Below are 18648 nucleotides of genomic sequence, written 5' to 3'. Positions count from 1 at the left end.
TGTTATAAACCATTTAGTGATCGACCCATTTATCAGCCCGTGTAGCAAGACGGGCCAAGCCCATCCGCAGGATCATACTGGCGCCTATCTACTCTTGTGTTTATCTACATTATAGTTGGTGTTTATCTTACGTATTGCTAGTCATTATCTAGTTAAGGATAAGTACGATCTCATGTCAATCCAGTACTTAGACCGTCATTACCATATGTATATAAAGACCAGTTGGTCGACCTAATAATACACACAAGTTCCCCTCTTCATTCACAACAAAAACATCCACTTCCGAAGGAAAGAACAGCCAGACTTCCGGATTCTTTGTTTGTTTAACTTGTTTTCAGCAACTATAGATGGTGGTCATACCAAAAAAACTATAGATGGTGGATAAAACAATATGTTACTCCCTCCGTTTCTGAATAAGTGTCGTTGCAGAGAATTTTTTTTGTGACAACATAAGTGTCGATTTCGATTTTCAATGCAAAATTTATTAGTTTTATCCAGTAATTTATTTTTCTATTGGTTGAAATATGGTTAGGTGTATTGGTAATTGTGTTTTTATATAGAAAATGTACAAAATTAATTGTTTTCTTAATCCGTGTGCACAAACCCAAAAAGAACTTAATATGAAACAGATGGAGTAAATTGTAAATGCATGCATGCAGACTCAGTTTATTTATGTTTTTAGTTATATCGAAATTGGAAATATTGAATGCCCTTTTAACAAAAAAGAAAAGAAAAGAAAGTGGAAGTATTTCATATGGAGTGCATATGCATGCCCTATAAGATTAATCAAAGAATAATGTTTCAAAAATAATACTTTTTCGTTTTGGTTTAGGTCAGGGAATTTTGAAATACTTTAAATGTTATTATTTTCAAATTCAATACATATGTGTATATACTCGTGTATTATATCAATGTATATATACTTACTTAAATATAGATTGAGAGTGAGTGAACTGAAAGGACGAGAGAGGCCTTAGACAGTTTGTTTGTTTTCGTGAACATGGAGCTCCCTTTGCCATGTGCTTTCTCTTTTTTTTCTATTCCTTTATTTGCTTATTTACTTTCTTTAAGTTTTGTTTTTACGGTTTTATATACGAGAATGGCACTGAAGATGGAGCAAGAAGTTCACATGCATGCAAACATAAAAAATTACACATGAAATGAAAAAGCTACATTCTAGGCATATGCCTGGTTTTCCACGGATATATATAATATATTTTTAGCAGTCAAGTATTCATATATTTTAGCAGTGAAGTCAAGTAGCTAGATTTGCTTCTATAAGTGTAGTTTTTGATTTAACCCTTTTAGTCTCACATTTGCTAATTTACCCCCTACCAAGTTGATGGCAAAAGAAAATTCTGAAAGTTCCAACTTTTTAGGTGATTTGTTTAGAATAACCGCAGCAAATAGCCTTCTAATTATGAAAATTTGACTTTAAAAGCGCAATTTTAAAGAATAAACGTCAATATCAAACGTAAGACAAATATGAAAGTAGGGCAATTATTTCTGCGGCCTATGCTATGCATTAAAAAAAGCCAGGATTAATATTCACAAACATTACCTTGATTTAAGGGTCAAATTGCAATTAAAATCAAGCTTGATGCTGATTTTCGAATTAAGGCAAGATTTAGACGCAATTATTTGCGTATACACAATAGACAACTACGTGTGCTTATGTTACCAGATATTAGTAATTTTCTCTCAGACTTCATCATTAATTTTAATATAGAAAAATATCAGACAAATACACATAAATACATAAAGCACGAAGGGGGTAGAAAATGTTGATCCGTTTTGGTCGAGACACGAAATTTGTGGGATCAAAGCTTTCCGGCAATGAAAGGGAATGAATCAACGTATACTCTCTTTCTTGTTGCTTGTCAATTACGTATAAATAATTATTAGATTCATTACGGTTTGATAAAAAATACATCTTGAGGACACCTATTGTAAAGAGATTAATTTACAGCGTCTTCTTTAACCACTAATACTAAAGAATTGTGTAAAATATAAATTGTCCGTCTTCATTTAAACTAAAAATATATGAATGTTTCATCGTATTTATTTCGACGTAGAAATCTATCTACGTACAATACACAACGGACAAAGAGGTATATTCAAAACTGTAACAAGTATGAGTTATAATCAAACGGTTGCAAAAGAAGAATTTAGGACAAAACATAAATCTATCAACGAAAGATTCAAATTTTGCTATGAATTAAGTTGTCGTCTGCTTATGCAGATGTATGATATTATGCTTTAGGTCTCACTTAAAAATCCAAAATATAACTATTTATCATTATTATATTTTGGGAGAATTAGTTGGTCTCAGCTTAGATATCTACGGTTAATCCCAAAAAAAATAGATATATATTGTAGAACTATGACCGACGAATTTATAGAATTTCTAAAAAAAGCTAACCCCACATACTACCATAATATAAACCATTAAACTAAAACCTCTTGTATAATTTTTTTCCCAACTTTCTACAAACGAGTATTTTTTTTTTTTTTTAAAGACTCTGCGTTATAGTATATGATTGTGATCAGTAAATTTTGATTACCATTAGCACTTTTATTTTAAAGGCAATCCTTGGTAAAACAATAATTACATTTATTCATGTAAAGTCTAGTAATATATAGTATAGCTCATCTATTCCTAGCTAGAGGCTAGGGGTACGAAAATGTTTTCATTATTTGTCACGAGAGATAACAAAAAAATGTGTTACCAAACAAAATAGAGCTCCTAATAATAGTATTAAAATATAGTTAATAAAAAGTACTACTGCTAATCACAAATTTAAGACTAGAGTCTTTAATTTTATCAACAGTATAGTCTCTCACTCATACATCTCTCCAGATTTATATATAAATACGCTTACACTTCATCTTCTTTGATCCACAATACTCTTTCTCTCATTCACATACACTCTGTTCTATCTTCTTTTATTACAGAAAATGGAACTGTCGACTCAAATGAACGTGTTCGAAGAGCTTCTTGTTCAGACAAAGCAAGAAACTACCGACAACATCAACACCAACTACAACAATCTGAGCTTCAATGGCGGATTTGATCATCATCATCATCACCATCAACAACTATTCCCAAATGGATGGAATATTGACTACCTCTGTTTCAACAACGAAGAAGAAGACGAAAATACCCTTCTATACTCTTCATCTTTCATGGATTTAATCTCTCAACCACCTCCATTGCTTCTTCACCAAACACCACTATTACCACCACCCTCCGCCTCATCTCCTCCGTTAACATCCTCCGTGGCCACAACATTCGATTACCCTTTTCTTGAGGCGTTACAAGAGATTATCGACTCTTCCTCCCCTTCACCTCCATTGATGCTTCCAACTTCTCAAGAAGATAGCTTCATTAATCCTACGTCCTATCCATCTCCACTGATGGAGTCTGATCAGAGCAAAAGCTTCAGTGTTGGTTACTGTGGAGGAGAGACAATGAACAAGAAGAAGAGCAAAAAGCTCGAAGGCCAACCTTCAAAGAATCTCATGGCCGAGAGACGTCGAAGAAAACGACTTAATGATCGACTCTCTATGCTCCGGTCCATTGTTCCCAAAATCAGTAAGGTAAATTAATATTCTAACCTTTTAATGAAATAACATTTTCTAATAATTATAATCAAAATGGTCAAAATCAACGAAAGATTCTTCCTAGTTTTTTTTTCATTGAGTGTATAATGTATGATTATTATATGGGGTTCATAAAGAGATTAGCCTTTTAAATCTCATGTTTTAAACACTTAGTTAAATCTGAAAATCTAAACCCTATCTAGCTACAACTTTTTTTTTTCCTTGAAGATTTTATATTTGCTTCAAATAATTAAAATAAATTTGGTCAAGAAATCAACAAAATATTCGGCCTTTTTTAACGAATGAATTGATTAAAAATATATATATATAGTCTTTTATGTTTTCAATGCTATATGTTTGTTTCTTCTTGTTTGAACCTTTTTCAAGATTGTATAATTATTATGTTCTTACTTTTATGGGAATCTACAGAACCGGTTGAAAAGAGTAAATGATTAACCATTTAAGTTTATAAAAATAATAATTATTGGTATGTTTAAAACTAGATGGACAGGACATCGATATTAGGAGATGCCATAGATTACATGAAGGAGCTTTTAGACAAGATCAACAAATTGCAAGAGGAGGAACAAGAACTTGGAAATAGCAATGGCTCGCATCATTCTAAGCTGTTCGGTGATATCAAGGATCTCAACACAAACGAACCTATGGTCAGAAACTCACCAAAGGTATAAACAAAGATGATGATATTTTTCATGTCACTGTTCTTGATTTTGATAGTTTTACATTCCAGTCCTTCTGTGCATGAATTGTTACATAAATACCCTCGAATTTTCAGAAAATCATGGTTTGATGCGGACTAATTTTGTTAAAATTCTTTTGTGTTTTGGATAGTTTGAAGTGGACCGGAGAGTCGTAGATACTCGGGTTGAGATATGTTGCTCTCCCAAACCGGGATTGCTTCTATCAACTGTCAATACATTAGAGACTCTAGGCCTGGAGATTGAACAATGTGTTATAAGCTGCTTTAGTGATTTCTCTTTGCAGGCTTCTTGCTCCGAGGTACTAAAACTATATGTTATGTAAAGAGAAATATATGATTCAAATAATACATTTGCAATGGTAAGAGTGATGAGTTTGTGTGTGTGTTGTGTGTCTTTATAGGCAGCTCAGCAGAGAGATTTCATCACCTCGGAAGATATAAAGCAAGCACTATTTAGAAACGCAGGTTATGGAGGAAATTGCTTGTAAGGCGTTTTAATGATGAAATTAATAAACCAAAATATTATTTTGTTTTAATGATGTTAGCACTTTTGAAGATTAGAAGAAGTTTGGTTTTATTTTCATTTTAGTTTGTATTTTCTAGGGAAAACATTATGAGTTGTAATATTTTAAAAGGAAATAAAAGAAAAGACAGATGTTTTCTTGGAGAATCATTGTAGGTTGTAACATGAACTAAAATCCAACATCGGATTAAGATGTAATGATGTTTTAATGAATTAAAATATTGGTCATTTGATCAAGAAAAAGGTTTACATTGTGTTTGCTTTTGGGGAAAAGGGTGAAGGACTCGATAATTGAGATTAGGGTTTTGTATATACTATGACAGTGACCGATGTCTCTGATCAGAAAGATACATTAAATAAACAGCGTCTTAATCATAAAGTTTTAATGGCTAATGATGAAAGTGATTATAATGTTAATGACCGTACCTCCGGGCCCTCCACCATCAGCGCATTCATCATTAGGTGGCACTGTGTCGGCATGTAAATTAAATTAATCTTGCCGATAAAAAATAATTCCAAGAAGCCTGATTTGGGCAAGCCCATATTTATTTTATTTTAATATATTGGGCCTCAAAGGCTTTGATTTTCTATTTGATTTCCATAACATGCATAGTAGTACCCTAATTGATTTGATTAGGCTTGGTCCGCCAGACTTTTAAGAGTATAAATAACTTAGTCCGTTCACGAACATCAATTAAAGCATAGAGATAATGGGTTTTCGTTTGGAGGCCCAAGTATAAACTCCACCATTGAAAAGGATCCACGATATATCATATAATATAGTATTCATATAAGTTAAGTTTTTAATTTGTCGACTATATAAGTTTTCTTTTGACAGCAACTTCTATATTGAATGTCGACTGTATAAGTTAAGTTAAGCTAATAGTGATGTCAAAAAAAGTTAAGCTAATAGTATAATTTATATTTTAATCAAAACACCCAAACAATGTTTCTTATTGAAATATTCTTAGAATGATTTTATGCACAAAAACATGGCTTAATAGTGGTTTTCCACAATCTTTTATTTGCTGTAGAAAATAGATTCTCCCTCGACTTATTTCATGAACTATAATCAATCATTGGACTAAAGATCATCATATATATAGAATGAAGTTAAACCAATAAAGAAAGTTCACACACAAATATTATCTTTTTAATTAAGAAATGACTCCACTTGACTTGGGCACTATGAAATAACTTGCCACTATAGTCTGGAGACCCAGTAGCACTGGAAAGAAGGTTACATATAATCCGGAGCAAAGGGCAATAAACAGGTCCTAAAAATCATCTAACTCGTTTTCTCACTTGGTTAGATAACTAAAAATGATCAGGCAGTCACTAGAAATCTGCACAAACATAACTGAAAGTTATGAAATAAACTAAACAATGACAAGATAAATGTCTCGTTTTAACATAAAACCGGTTTGAAACAGCAAATATGATTGTTTAAAGAAGATATACATTAGTCAGGTCTAACCAAGTATCTTAGTGTATGCAACTTGCAAAAGTATATAACGTTGCCCACATCCTTATTTAACATTATCTGCATCTTGGAAACGAATGATGAATCCTTTTCGAACTGTGTTTCAGCCCAGCAAGTTGTGTAGCAGTCCTTTGTCATTCATACCTGACAGATGTTAGAAATTCAATAAAGTCGATAAAAGAGAATATAATGGGACAGATATGGATTGATGATGATGATGGTCCAATTAGTTTTCTAATAAATTATGAAGATTTCATCTAAATACTTTTAAAATAGTTTGATCTTAGATAACACAATATAGCGCCCGCAATACAAGAATCTCTATCATTTATACGTGAATAATCATTTAGTGTCGCGCATATTTATGATGGATACAGTCCACAGACTACATTAACTTGCATTATTTAAGATTTGAATGGTTTCAGTTATTGGGCCAATCCAGGTCTCTGAGCAAATTGTGTGTTTAACAGCAAAAGAAAACTAGGGGTTGGTATTAATCCATGTCGAGTTTCATAATTATTAAAACTACGTGTACCTAACCCTTTACATGGATTCCACTACAACCGTTTTCTATATCCCTAAAGATTAGAAGAAAAAAAGAACACAATCTTTCTGTCATATATTCGAAAAATCTTTAGTTTAATTGTAGCCGCTAAAATATATTAAAGAAAAAAAGAACACGAAGATTAAATAAAAATGAAAGAAAATGAAAAAGCTGACGTCAGGAAATATGAAGGGATAAGAGAAGCACTACGAGATGTTTCCCCCATGCGACCTTCGTCGATCTCCGGCCCGCCCTTGTCTTGCTTACTAGTATTGCTTATCATCCGTACGTTACATTATACTCCACTTTTCATCCATTTTCTTTTAATTTTTTTTTGTAACTTTCTTTTAAATTTTATTTAAACCCTTTTATGGTTTTTTCCCCATTTGACTATGGTTTGTTAGGTTATTTTGAGAATTGTATTTGTTACTAACTATCTCAGAAATCTATTATTAACTTATTTGCGAAAGAATTATTTGAAACCTTCACAAAATACTGTGGTTGATTTTAGTTCCACTATTTTGTAAAATGTGTATGGAAAGAATTATTTGAGTTTACAAGTTATTGAAGGTTTTGAATTTTCAAATAATAACAACATATCCTTATTTCCTAAGAGATTGTAAAATGTTTCATTTTGCAGCATCCAAACCACAAAATATTTTATTCCACAATATATCTGATGAACCCTGTTTTCTGTTTTCATATTCATATCATTCAACGGCTTCTGAAATTATAAAAGTGTTATTGTATAAATTTCAAGTTACAGAAACAAAAATAAACAAAGAGATCAATTGGCATGATCCCTAGGTTTCAGCGGCGGTTGCGGTGCCCTCACATGCTTTCATATGACTATACATTATTTTAATTTGTTTTTCATGATAATCTATCTTATACTCTAACAATAATACTCGAGTGACAATATTTAAATACGTGGTACTACAATTTTTTTCGAAAATAATCTATATTATATAATTATAAAAGTTGAATTTTTGCTTACTCCTCGGCGCGCCACGTCAGCGTTTTGTGGATCTCACTTTTAAAAAATGTGAAAAGTGTCAAGCACATGGCTCGAACCCAGATTATTAAGATATAAACATCAACATTTATACCACTAAGATAAATGATATTTTGTACATTGATGACCGCACCTAATATACATTTATGAAGGTCGGAAGCCGTAGTTTCTTCGGCTTCCTCTGAGGATCGAGCCTACAAGTGTATTATGGATTTTATTTTTAAATGAGATTCATCACTTCATATGAAAAAAAAGCTCAAGTTTGCAACAATTATAGTTTTTTCATATTGTAAATTGTTGTCGTTTAACATGAGTTTGAGTTCTTTTCATCATTGTCTCAAACAAGTCTGGGTTACAGAGTTGCGCCGTGTGTCTGTTCGTAATCTATTTTTTCACCGGTGAACTCTTCACGTCCCCATATTAAATCACTTGATCATAAATATTCCTGATTTGTAACCTCTCTATAAACCATATATATATAATTCTCATCTTTGATGAATCCAATCTGCATCTCCACAAAACTCATTGATTCCTCTTAGCTTTAACCATCTTCTAGAAAATGTTTCTCCCTGCCTCTCCAGTTCCTCAAACGGCGTCCCGACATCCGTCACTCAACCTTCGAGTCTCTCCGTCTTGGTCGCAGTAGTCAGAGCATAACCTCTAGCTTCCTCCGCTTCTGGAATTCCCTGAACTTCAAGAAAGACATGGAGTTTGTGTGAATCACCGTTGTTTTCCTTGTTGAAAATGTAAGTTAATATTTGATATATCACACTTATTTAACATAATTGTTTTAATTGATTTCATGATTCTTTGCTGAATAATGTTATTTGCAGATTCCGTGATTCATGGGTTTACCCCCGTCGGACGTGCTAATCATTACATGTCATATTTGAAAGCAGATTCCATTGTGAAAGTCGATCGTTTTGAGGTTGCTAGGTGCTCAAGCATGTACAAGATAACTGATCATTCATTTCTCATTCGTTTCATCTCACTAACCATTATTGATGAAGCCATCACGAGTGCGTCTGAGATCAATCTCCAGTCAAGATTAGACTGTTCGACAATCTCCAAGTGATTGCGAACACAAACCTAGAAATCTCAGGTATATTATCATATTGTATATGGGTTTATATTATGCTTCGATATCATAACTGATATTTAAACTCGCAGATGTGGTTGGACAAATCCGTTCTGTCCAGGGCTCTGACCTCACCAAAGAAACAACCCGAGTCGTTATTCGTCTCCTCATTGATCCGTAAGAAACAATCAACACATAATTCCATTTATATTACTGTCTATATTGTGCTAACACCAATAATCAAAAATATTTCCTGCCCAAGATTTGTGGTCGTCTATTTATCTCCTTTACTTATCAATCTAATTTTACACAAATCTTTACTTTACACATTTAAAAGAAACTACAATAATCAAACAATCAAAAAACCAAAAACTAGAATTCCAAAAAAGACGAATCATTAATGATCACCCTCTTTTTGGCTAATCTTACAAATAAACTTCAAATCAAATATATCAAACCAATCAACTCAACTAAAACTCAACGACACATACATTGAACCAACTAAACAAATACAAACTACACGGCCAGCTATTTAACAATTTACAAACTTACTTTCGCAGATGCTTACGAAGAAGACGAAGACGACAACCAAGATCAGTGAAATTACCTGAACAAAAAAGCAGAGTAAGTTACAATCTCTGATAAATACAACTAACAATGATTTTTGTTTACATATTAACCATCAAATAAAAGAGAAACAAACACAGCCTTACCAGGAGTTACAAGAGACAATCCCAAGAGACACAAAGGCGGCAACAACATCTCCACCTGCTCACTCCTCTTGTCTTATGAAAATAGCTTACATGCTCAATGTCAACATGCCAATGATATTGTCTTCTTATGAGAAATTCATATTTTCGTTTAAAACCCATTAAGGTCCAAATACTAATTGTCACTCATTTTATAGTTATTTCTACAATCTTCGTATATTTGTTTTGAAGGTCCGGTAAAAGCAACAAGTTTAAAAATAAAAAATATACAACCAACATAATAAGAATAAAAAAAATATTACTTAATACACACAACTTACGCAACTAAACTGGAGAAAAAATATCCAGAAACAAAAGGTACTCTCAACAACCTTAATATAATTTATGTAATATCAACAATGCAAGTAACAAATTAAAAAGACAAACAAAAAATAAGTCTAAGTGACACATAAAGCAACACCACGAATTATATCAATCACATTATTAACACAGTTTAGTCCTTCATGAGTGGAGAACAATGCATACACAGTTCATCATCACAACTCTAACCCTATAACAATAAAAAAAACTTGAAAAACAATGATCAACCCAAAATGCAAAATTCACAGCTACAATAAAACTAAAAAATATTAAGATGAAACAAAAACTTTGTCCACAACTCCGCGCTTGCGCGGGGGCAATGCCACTTAGTGAGAATAAAGCTGCTCACCTTTTTGCTTATTTAACAGTAACTATAGTCAGATCTGTTAACCAAACAATTTTATGACATAAAACTAGTTCGCATTTACAATAATAAAAATAATTCGTTTCTTTTCAAAAATAATCTGTAATACAAAAAAAAAACAAAATCTAGGAAGTTACGTTGAGAAAGAAAGAACTTGATTCATGTTCTTCTTGTTTGAGGGTATAATATATCATGGAATACACAAAACGTCACACACATAACAGAAACTTGAGCTCAGATATAGTGATGGATGTTTCCATGATGTTGGTGTCTCATAATCGCTTAGATTTCATAGTTAATATTGAGGCGGCTTTTTTTTTTTTTTTGCAACAAACGGCTATTCTGTTACTCAAACTTGAGGTGGTCTGGGTAACCAGACCGGAATAGAATAACCAACAAAGCACAAAGGTCTATGAAAAGAATGGGCATTCCTAGCTAACGAGTCAGCAATTCCATTTTGCACCCTTGGGAAGTACTCGATTTCGAAGTCCGGAAAGCACATCTTGAGAAGTTGAATGACCTCCAGCTCGGTTGAGAAATTTGGCCATGCTTGTGGATCCACTACCATTGCAATCAGGTCCTTGCAATCCGTCTCAAATCTCTGACATGTCGAATGTTGTAGCATGCTCTCCATTGTCCATCTTAAAGCTTCCAGTTCAGAGTGTAGTGATGTTTCTCGCCTCCTTAAATTTCTCGTCCCTATTAGTTGAATCTTTCCTCTATCATCCTTCCACACCCATCTAATTCCACTGAATTGATCCGTAGAGATCCATGAGCCATCCACCATACAAATATTCTTCAAGCTTAAGGCTTGTGTGTCTTCACCCATTTGTGTTTGTGAAGGAGCATGTATAGAGTCATTTGCATTGTACCATGCCTAGCACTCATTCTCTGCATATCTGACTAATTCCAAGGGATCCCTATCTATAATTCTGAACTGGTTGTCGTTCCTCGCTTTTCAAATGTACCAAATTATCCAAGGATATGGATCTCTGTCATTTTCTTGTTCCACAATACTATTTTCTTCCAAAAGAGATAGTCCATGTTGGTGTAAGTATTCGAAGTAGGGAAAATCTGAGAGCTTGACGGTGTCGATGACGGTATATATATGCCTCTTTAGTGTATATATGCTTTATATTTAAATACCAAGAAAATAAATTCCACTGAAGCAGAAAAATCGGTCGCGGAAGAACCGCGAAGCATAAGATAACGTCATAAAGGAATAAGTACAGTCAGCTTGTACTTTGCAGTGTAGGACGCACATGATACAACACTGTTTACTTTGCATTTTTCGTAACATTTCTTTTTTAATATGGAATTCATTCTTTCCAAGCATTTTGTGCTTCAACTGAATGAAATTAGTTTATTCTGACATTTTCTGGTATTATTATCCTCTGTCGTTGTGATGCGTCTGAAATTCTAAAATTTATAAGATAAAAAAAAAAGAGATTTGATTCGAAACTTCGAGTTAATTTATTAAAATTTGTCATTTTTGGAGGGAGTGGGCTGCATAATGATAATTAGTGGATTTGAACAAAGGATAAATCTCTATCGATCGGATTTGGTATTATGTGGATTAGAATGTTATGATCAACTAATGAATTAGCAAAAGATGTGTCAGTGTTTTATCTTGATTTTATCTTTACGATTTCATTTGTTTAGTTGATGTTTGTTGTATCTCGATTTCAGATTCGATCGTAAAACGTAAAACGCAATCAACACGAGAATTGTTTACCCAGACTTCGTTGCCTACTGTCTGGGGAGAGATCAAAACTCTCAAGCAATCACTAGCTCAGAATCAATACAAAGACTCGGTTTCTTTCAACACAAGTAAACGGATCTCACCGAGTGACAAGTGCAAAGACAACCTCTGAAATACACCACCGGTAATCAGATTCTCCTTGGCTTAGATCGTGAGCAGCTATCCACCGTCTCCGTCACGATCGTCGCCGAGATAAGTCTCTTTCTCCCTGATTTCGTTTCTTTTGTTTGTTAGCCTCTGTAACAAACTGTGCTCTCTCCTTCAGTTCAAAACGATGAAGATAAATATCTTCATCAAAGGAAACTGTGTCGTTTCTGCTAATGGGCTCTGATCTTTTTCTCGCAGGTTTAGCTGATGGGCCTTGACACAAGCCCAAACACTCACAAACTCCACCTTTGTCGGTTCTCCTGTCTAAAAAATTCAACCTCTCTCCTGCGATACGAAACCCTAGCCCCTTTCTGAATCACCTTTGCCGAAAGCTCCACCGAAACCAATCAGTTTCCTGACGACTAACCGATGATCCATCTCCAGTTTTCCATTTACCCTCTCTTCTCTTCGACTTAAACCAGTCAAAGACCTCAACTTTTAGATGACGACAGAGACCTCCAAGGAACCAAGCTCAGACCCTTCATATACTCCTCGCAAAAAACCCTGAATCTCTTCATCAGATCTTCTGTATGCATGTGTAAGATGTCTTCTTCACTTCCATTTTTTTTTATTTCTACTCGTACTTGACCACACGAGTTGAAGTCGGTTCCTAGCTGACCCCTGTTTCTTCTTTCCCTGCGAGGGAACCAAAACCGACAAAGCTACCCCGAGCTCCACCTCAACCTATCAGGCGAGGATCTTGGCCAGCTCCAGACACTTCTGAAAAGCCGGACCAGGTAAACACTTAGTCAAGAAATCAGCTGCATTTAGAGTATTATGCACCTTGATTAGGTTAACGGAACCCTCATAAACTTTGTCTCGAATGAAATGGTACTGGGTGTCCATATGCTTTGTTCTGCCATGATGAACTGAATTTTTAGCTAGACATATCGCACTCTGCGCATCACAGTATAGCTTGTAACTCTTGAAATTGAACCCCAACTCACCGCAGATCATCATTGACCATTTACCCTCCTTATCTGCTTCAGTGAGAGCCATATACTCAGCTTCTGTGGTTGATAACACAACTACAGACTGCAGTGTGGCTCTCCAACTGACAGTATTTCCCCCAACTTGAAAAAGATAAGCTGAAACTGATCTTCTGCGATCCAAATCTGAATTATAATCTGAGTCACTGTAGCCAAAAATCTCAAACACCTTATGTTTAGTGAATGTTAGACAAATATCCAGAGCTCCTGTTAGGTACTTGAAAACCCATTTGACTGCATCCCAGTGAGCCTTTCCTGGTCGAGACATGTATCTGCTGATCAGACAAATAGCAAATCTCAAATCAGGTCGAGAACCAATCATTGCATACATTAGGCTTCCAACCACACTAGCATACGGAATCTTATCCATGTAGTTAGCTTCCTCCTTGATCTCCGTATCAGTTAACTTTCTCAATTTATGTTGGGAACTAACCGGTGTATCAACTGGTTTTGCTCCCTGCATATTGAAACTTTTCAATACTTGTCTCAAATATTTTTCTTGCGAAAGCTTTAGAATCCCGTTCTTCCTGTCACGTATGATGTCCATCCCCAAGATACGAGTAGCTCTTCCCAAATCTTTTATTTCAAACTCGGACTTTAAGCTTTCCTTCAACTTCTGAATCTTCTTCATATCTTTTGATGCGACTAACATATCATCCACGTAAAGCAATAAGAACACTTTCTCCTCCAAAGTCTTTCCTTTAAAGTAAACACACGGATCATGAATACACTGAGTGTAGCCTAGTCTCTTAATAAACTCATCAAACCTTTGATTCCACTATCTAAGAGACTGTTTTAAACCATACAAAGATTTCTTGAGCAAACACACTTTCGACTCATCTCCTTTCCTAATGAATCCTTCAGGTTGACTCATATATATCTCCTCATCTAGAGTTCCATGTAAAAAAGTTGTCTTTACATCTAGCTGTTCTAGTTCCATGTCACAGTTAACAACCATTGACAACAACAGCCGAATTGACACATGCTTTACCACTGGAGAGAAAATTTCGTTGTAATCAATACCCTCTATCTGGGTGAAGTCTTTAGCCACCAAACGAGCTTTGAACCTTGGTGGTTCCACTCCTGGAATTCCCTCCTTGTATTTGAAGATCCACTTACAACCAACAATTTTCTTCCTTCTTGGTTTATCGACAACCAGCCATGTATTGTTCTTAGCTAAAGAATCAATTTCCTCTTGCATAGCTTTCTTCCAATATATCCAGTACTTGCTACTCATAGCTTCTGCCACAGTTTTAGGTTCTTCTATGTCAACGTCTTTTGCGCACATCAACGCATAAGCAACAACATAATCTCCTCCTTCCTCGTACATTGACGGTTTCTTTATGGTCCTCTTAGCTCTATCTCGAGCCAAAACATAATCACTTAAGTTCTCTGTAGAAGTTTCCCCTGGCGTATCCTCTGTTTCATTATGTTCCTCTGTTTTAGACTCTGAATTTTCTGACTCTTCTGACTCTGAACTCGGAACTTCATTCACTTCTTCTGACAAAGCTCCACCTGAACTAGAATCCTCAAAGGTCTTGTCAAAACTGAATGAAACTTTCTTTCCCTTCTTCGCTCGTGTAGCTTTCTCAAGGCTCTTCTCAGCAGAGTCTTTAAACACCTTATCTTCATGAAAAATGACATTTCTGCTAACTGTACACTTACCATCCTCTGGTAACCACACTCTGTAGCCTTTTACGCCTTGAGGGTATCCCACGAAGTAACCTTTTAAAGCTCTTGGACTCACTTGGTCCTGAACCACATGAACATACACTTCACAACCAAACCTCTTAAGATGATCAAAAATCACTTTCTTTCCTGACCAAGCTTCTTCTGGAATCTTAAAACTCAATGACGACGTTAGAGATCGATTAATCAGATACACTGTCGTTGACGCCGTTTCTGCCCAAAACTGTTTTCCAAACCCTGTCTCAGCTAACATGCTTCGAACCTTGTTCATAATCTTTCTGTTCATTCTCTCAGCTACTCTGTTTTGCTGCAGAGTATAGGAACAAGTGTTGTGACGTTTAATCCCTGAGCTCTTGCACAATCCATCGAATGCCTTGTTACAGAATTCCAAACCATTGTCTGTCCTTAGACATTTCACACGCTTTCCTGTTTGATTCTCAACAAGTTGCTTCCACTCTTTGAAACTCTGAAATGCTTCATCCTGATCTTAGGAAATTAATCCAACTTCATCCTTAGATCTTAGGAAATTAATCCAAACCTTTCTTGAGTAGTCATCAATGAACGTTATGAAGTATTTACAGCCCGCAAGACTCTCTTCAACACTTGGTGAACCCCACAAATCTGAATGAATGTACTCCAATGGCTCTTTAGACGTGTGCTGTCCTTCCTGAAAACTCTGCTTCTGTGCTTTTCCGAGAACACATTCTTCACGGAAGTCAAGCGTATGAACTTATTTTTCGTCAAAATAGCCACCTTTGACTAATTCATTCATGCACTTTAACCCCATGTGACCCAGCCTCGAATGCCATCTCTTTGTCGTATCAACTTCTGGTCTAGCAACTGCAGCAATTCCCTTTTGCACACTTCCATTTAAGAAGTAAAAACCATCCTTGTATGTTCCTGTGATCACCTGCTTCCCATCTTTAGAGAATGTAACATTGAATCCAACTCCCTCGTAACTGCACCCACTCTTCTCCAATTGTCCAAAAGAGATCAGATTTCTACCCATTGTAGGCATGTACCGCACATTAGTCAGAATGACTTCTGTTTCGTCTGGATTCACGATCTTCAATTTTCCAATTCCTGCCACTTCACTGTGAGTATTGTTCCCCATTAGAACTTTCCCACCATCAACTTCTTTAAAGTCAAACAGAGCTTCTTTATCTGGTGTGATATGAAATGTGCAACCAGAGTCCAGAACCCATTGATCACGAGTGTCATGTATACTTGCGGTTAAGATCATAGGTTCCTGTCTCTGAGCAACATTTGCATTCTGCTGCTTATTCCCTTCCTTTTTCTCGGGGCAATCCCTCTTGAAATGACCTTCTCTGCCACAGACCCAACATTCTCTTGGTTTAGCTGGTGTCTATGACCTAGAGCCTTTCCTTGAACCGTTGTCTCTACTCTTACTTCTTCCTCTCCCTTGCTTCCTTCCTTGAAGCTTATTACCTTTTCCTTGAAAAACCATGAGTCCTTCACCAGCTGAACTTGACTTTCCAACGAGTCTCTTTTCTCTTAACTCAGCTTCCTTTGAGTAAGCAGAAGTGGTGACTTCCTTTAAAGTCAGTGTCTCTTTATTGTTCCCATACTTCAAAGTGTGAACCAGGGAGTCGTATTGAGTCGGTAAGCTTGATAGCACTTGTATGGCTTGATCTTCATCAGATACAATGATGTTAAGACTCGCCAAGTCATCAACCAACTTTAGAAATCCATCCAAATTTTCTTCAATCGACTTCTGCTCAGACATCTTGAAGCTTGCAAAGCTTTGCTTCAGATAGATCCTATTTGGCAGAGTCTTGGTTTGATAGTCAGCCTCCAGTGCTTTCCAAACCCCCATGGCCGTCTGCTCTTTCATCACTTTCCTCAACATGATATTAGTAAGGCTAGAGCATATTAGATTCCTCACTCTAGTATCCTTTTCTTTAGGTTTGGGATCAGGTTCCTCCTTGGCTTTCAGCTTCAAATCATCATCATCTTTCTCCGATGATCCTTCACTTGATTCAGCTTGAAGCACCTTACCGAGTCCTTGTAACTCAAGCTGCATCAGCATCTTGAACTTCCACATCCCAAAGTCACCTTTACCATCAAACTTCTCCATTTTGAACTTCGTAACAGACTCCATCATCAAGATCCGAGCTTGTCAAACACACAGATCCAAAAAACACTTAGGATCGACTAACGCCTTAGATCACGATCACTCGCAATCACCTCCTGCACAATAACCTTGGGCTCTGATACCACTTGTTGGTGTTTGTTCTTGATGACTATTAGTATATCACTCGAGTGTAACTTCTTCAAAAGAAACCGAAGAGTTGTAATGAGGACACAACTCTTTAGGACAAGTCCAAGAATCTTTGGGGACTTCAGATCCTGGCCAGAAGTAAGTGACAGCCTTGCGACCTTGGTTTGCTGCGGTTACCCACAACGGTTCACCTAACCACCATTTTGGATCTAGGCCTTTGTTGAACTCTGTGCTCTCTCCTTCAGTTCAAAACGATGAAGATAAATATCTTCATCAAAGGAAACTGTGTCGTTTCTGCTAATGGGCTCTGATCTTTTTCTCGCAGGTTTAGCTGATGGGCCTTGACACAAGCCCAAACTCTACGCCAGCTTGGATGAGACGACAAACACTCACAAGATGAAATTCGAATTTCAAAATGCCAAATCAACAAAATACAGGAATAAGATATATAGAAGCAGTGAAATTAGGTCATGAAGTTGATTGTCGAAGTGGTGGGGATGTGTTTTGACTTTTGAGAACTTGGTTAACAAACTTAGTGACGTCAATTTTCATTTGAAAAATTTCAGTGCTAATTTTATAAAGTATATATTTTGACGTCTAATTCATATTTTTATAATAGGAATAAACCAATCTCACTGTTGGTGGTTAGACGTCAATTTCAGTAATTCCGTAAAACAAAAATGTCTCGTTTTTTAGGAGTTTTAAAACATTTTGGTTCTTACTAATCCATCCAAGCGCTAAATATCTATAGGCGGAATAAAATAATTGTAGCGCTGATCAAACTCAAATAATAATTATTTCATCTATATTTCGATGTTTACTATGTTCGGCGAGTAATCATGAAGCTTCTTGTTGTAAGTTGTAACGCACAAGCTTTGAATCAAATTTATTTGCTTGTTTTTTTGGGAGCAATTTGCTTGTTTTTTCTAAGCGTCAAACGTGGTAGCATAAAACACCTTTTCAAAATTGGATTACTAATGAAAATGGCAATGCGAAGAAAAATGCAGTCTGCGTTGGCTATCTATATATGGTACGATTCAAACAGATCTCGAGATGTCCTAAATTGGTTGAAATCTATATTTTTATGGTAAATATATATAAGTAGGTAGTTTTGTTTCCAGTGAACGTCTATCGTTTAATATTTGTAGCCAGAGGAAACAGAATTGAATCAGGACATCTACATCGAAAATATCGTCTGACGAAACGCGCCATGTGTTTTGTTGTTGCAAACGGCATACATATGTAATAAATAGCTCAAATCGATGAACACTGAACAATGTTAAACACCAAAAAATAACCATGAAATTTTATCTTATTTTTATGCGTGCAATTTTACAGTTATTCTGTTTCATCAATCAAATAATCACGCTTTAAAAAACAAAATTAACCTCTAATTACATCGTTTATTTGGTTCTAAA

General features: G+C 35.5%; 1 protein-coding gene across 1 annotated transcript; it reads left to right on the top strand.

Annotated features, from left to right (window-relative positions):
• Positions 1-2875: 2875 nt before the first annotated feature.
• LOC106328271 (transcription factor bHLH93) lies at positions 2876-4997 on the top strand. The gene is made up of 4 exons (XM_013766683.1): positions 2876-3600; positions 4107-4289; positions 4456-4623; positions 4726-4997. Exons 1-4 carry the CDS (start codon positions 2959-2961, stop codon positions 4810-4812), a joined length of 1080 nt encoding a protein of 359 aa, XP_013622137.1. The 5' UTR covers positions 2876-2958; the 3' UTR covers positions 4813-4997.
• Positions 4998-18648: the final 13651 nt, after the last annotated feature.

The sequence above is a fragment of the Brassica oleracea genome, chromosome C3 (assembly GCF_000695525.1).
Source record: "Brassica oleracea var. oleracea cultivar TO1000 chromosome C3, BOL, whole genome shotgun sequence".
Classification (NCBI taxonomy): Eukaryota; Viridiplantae; Streptophyta; class Magnoliopsida; order Brassicales; family Brassicaceae; genus Brassica; species Brassica oleracea.
The sequence above is the reverse complement of the archived record's forward strand: the minus strand, read 5'-3'. Positions and strand labels throughout refer to the sequence as shown.

Coding starts and splice junctions, on each gene's coding strand:
- LOC106328271 (XM_013766683.1), top strand. CDS start 2,959: ATGGAACTGTCGACTCAAATGAACGTGTTCGAAGAGCTTCTTGTTCAG. Junction 3,601..4,106: donor TTGTTCCCAAAATCAGTAAG/GTAAATTAATAT, acceptor GTTTAAAACTAG/ATGGACAGGACATCGATATT. Junction 4,624..4,725: donor TGCAGGCTTCTTGCTCCGAG/GTACTAAAACTA, acceptor GTGTCTTTATAG/GCAGCTCAGCAGAGAGATTT.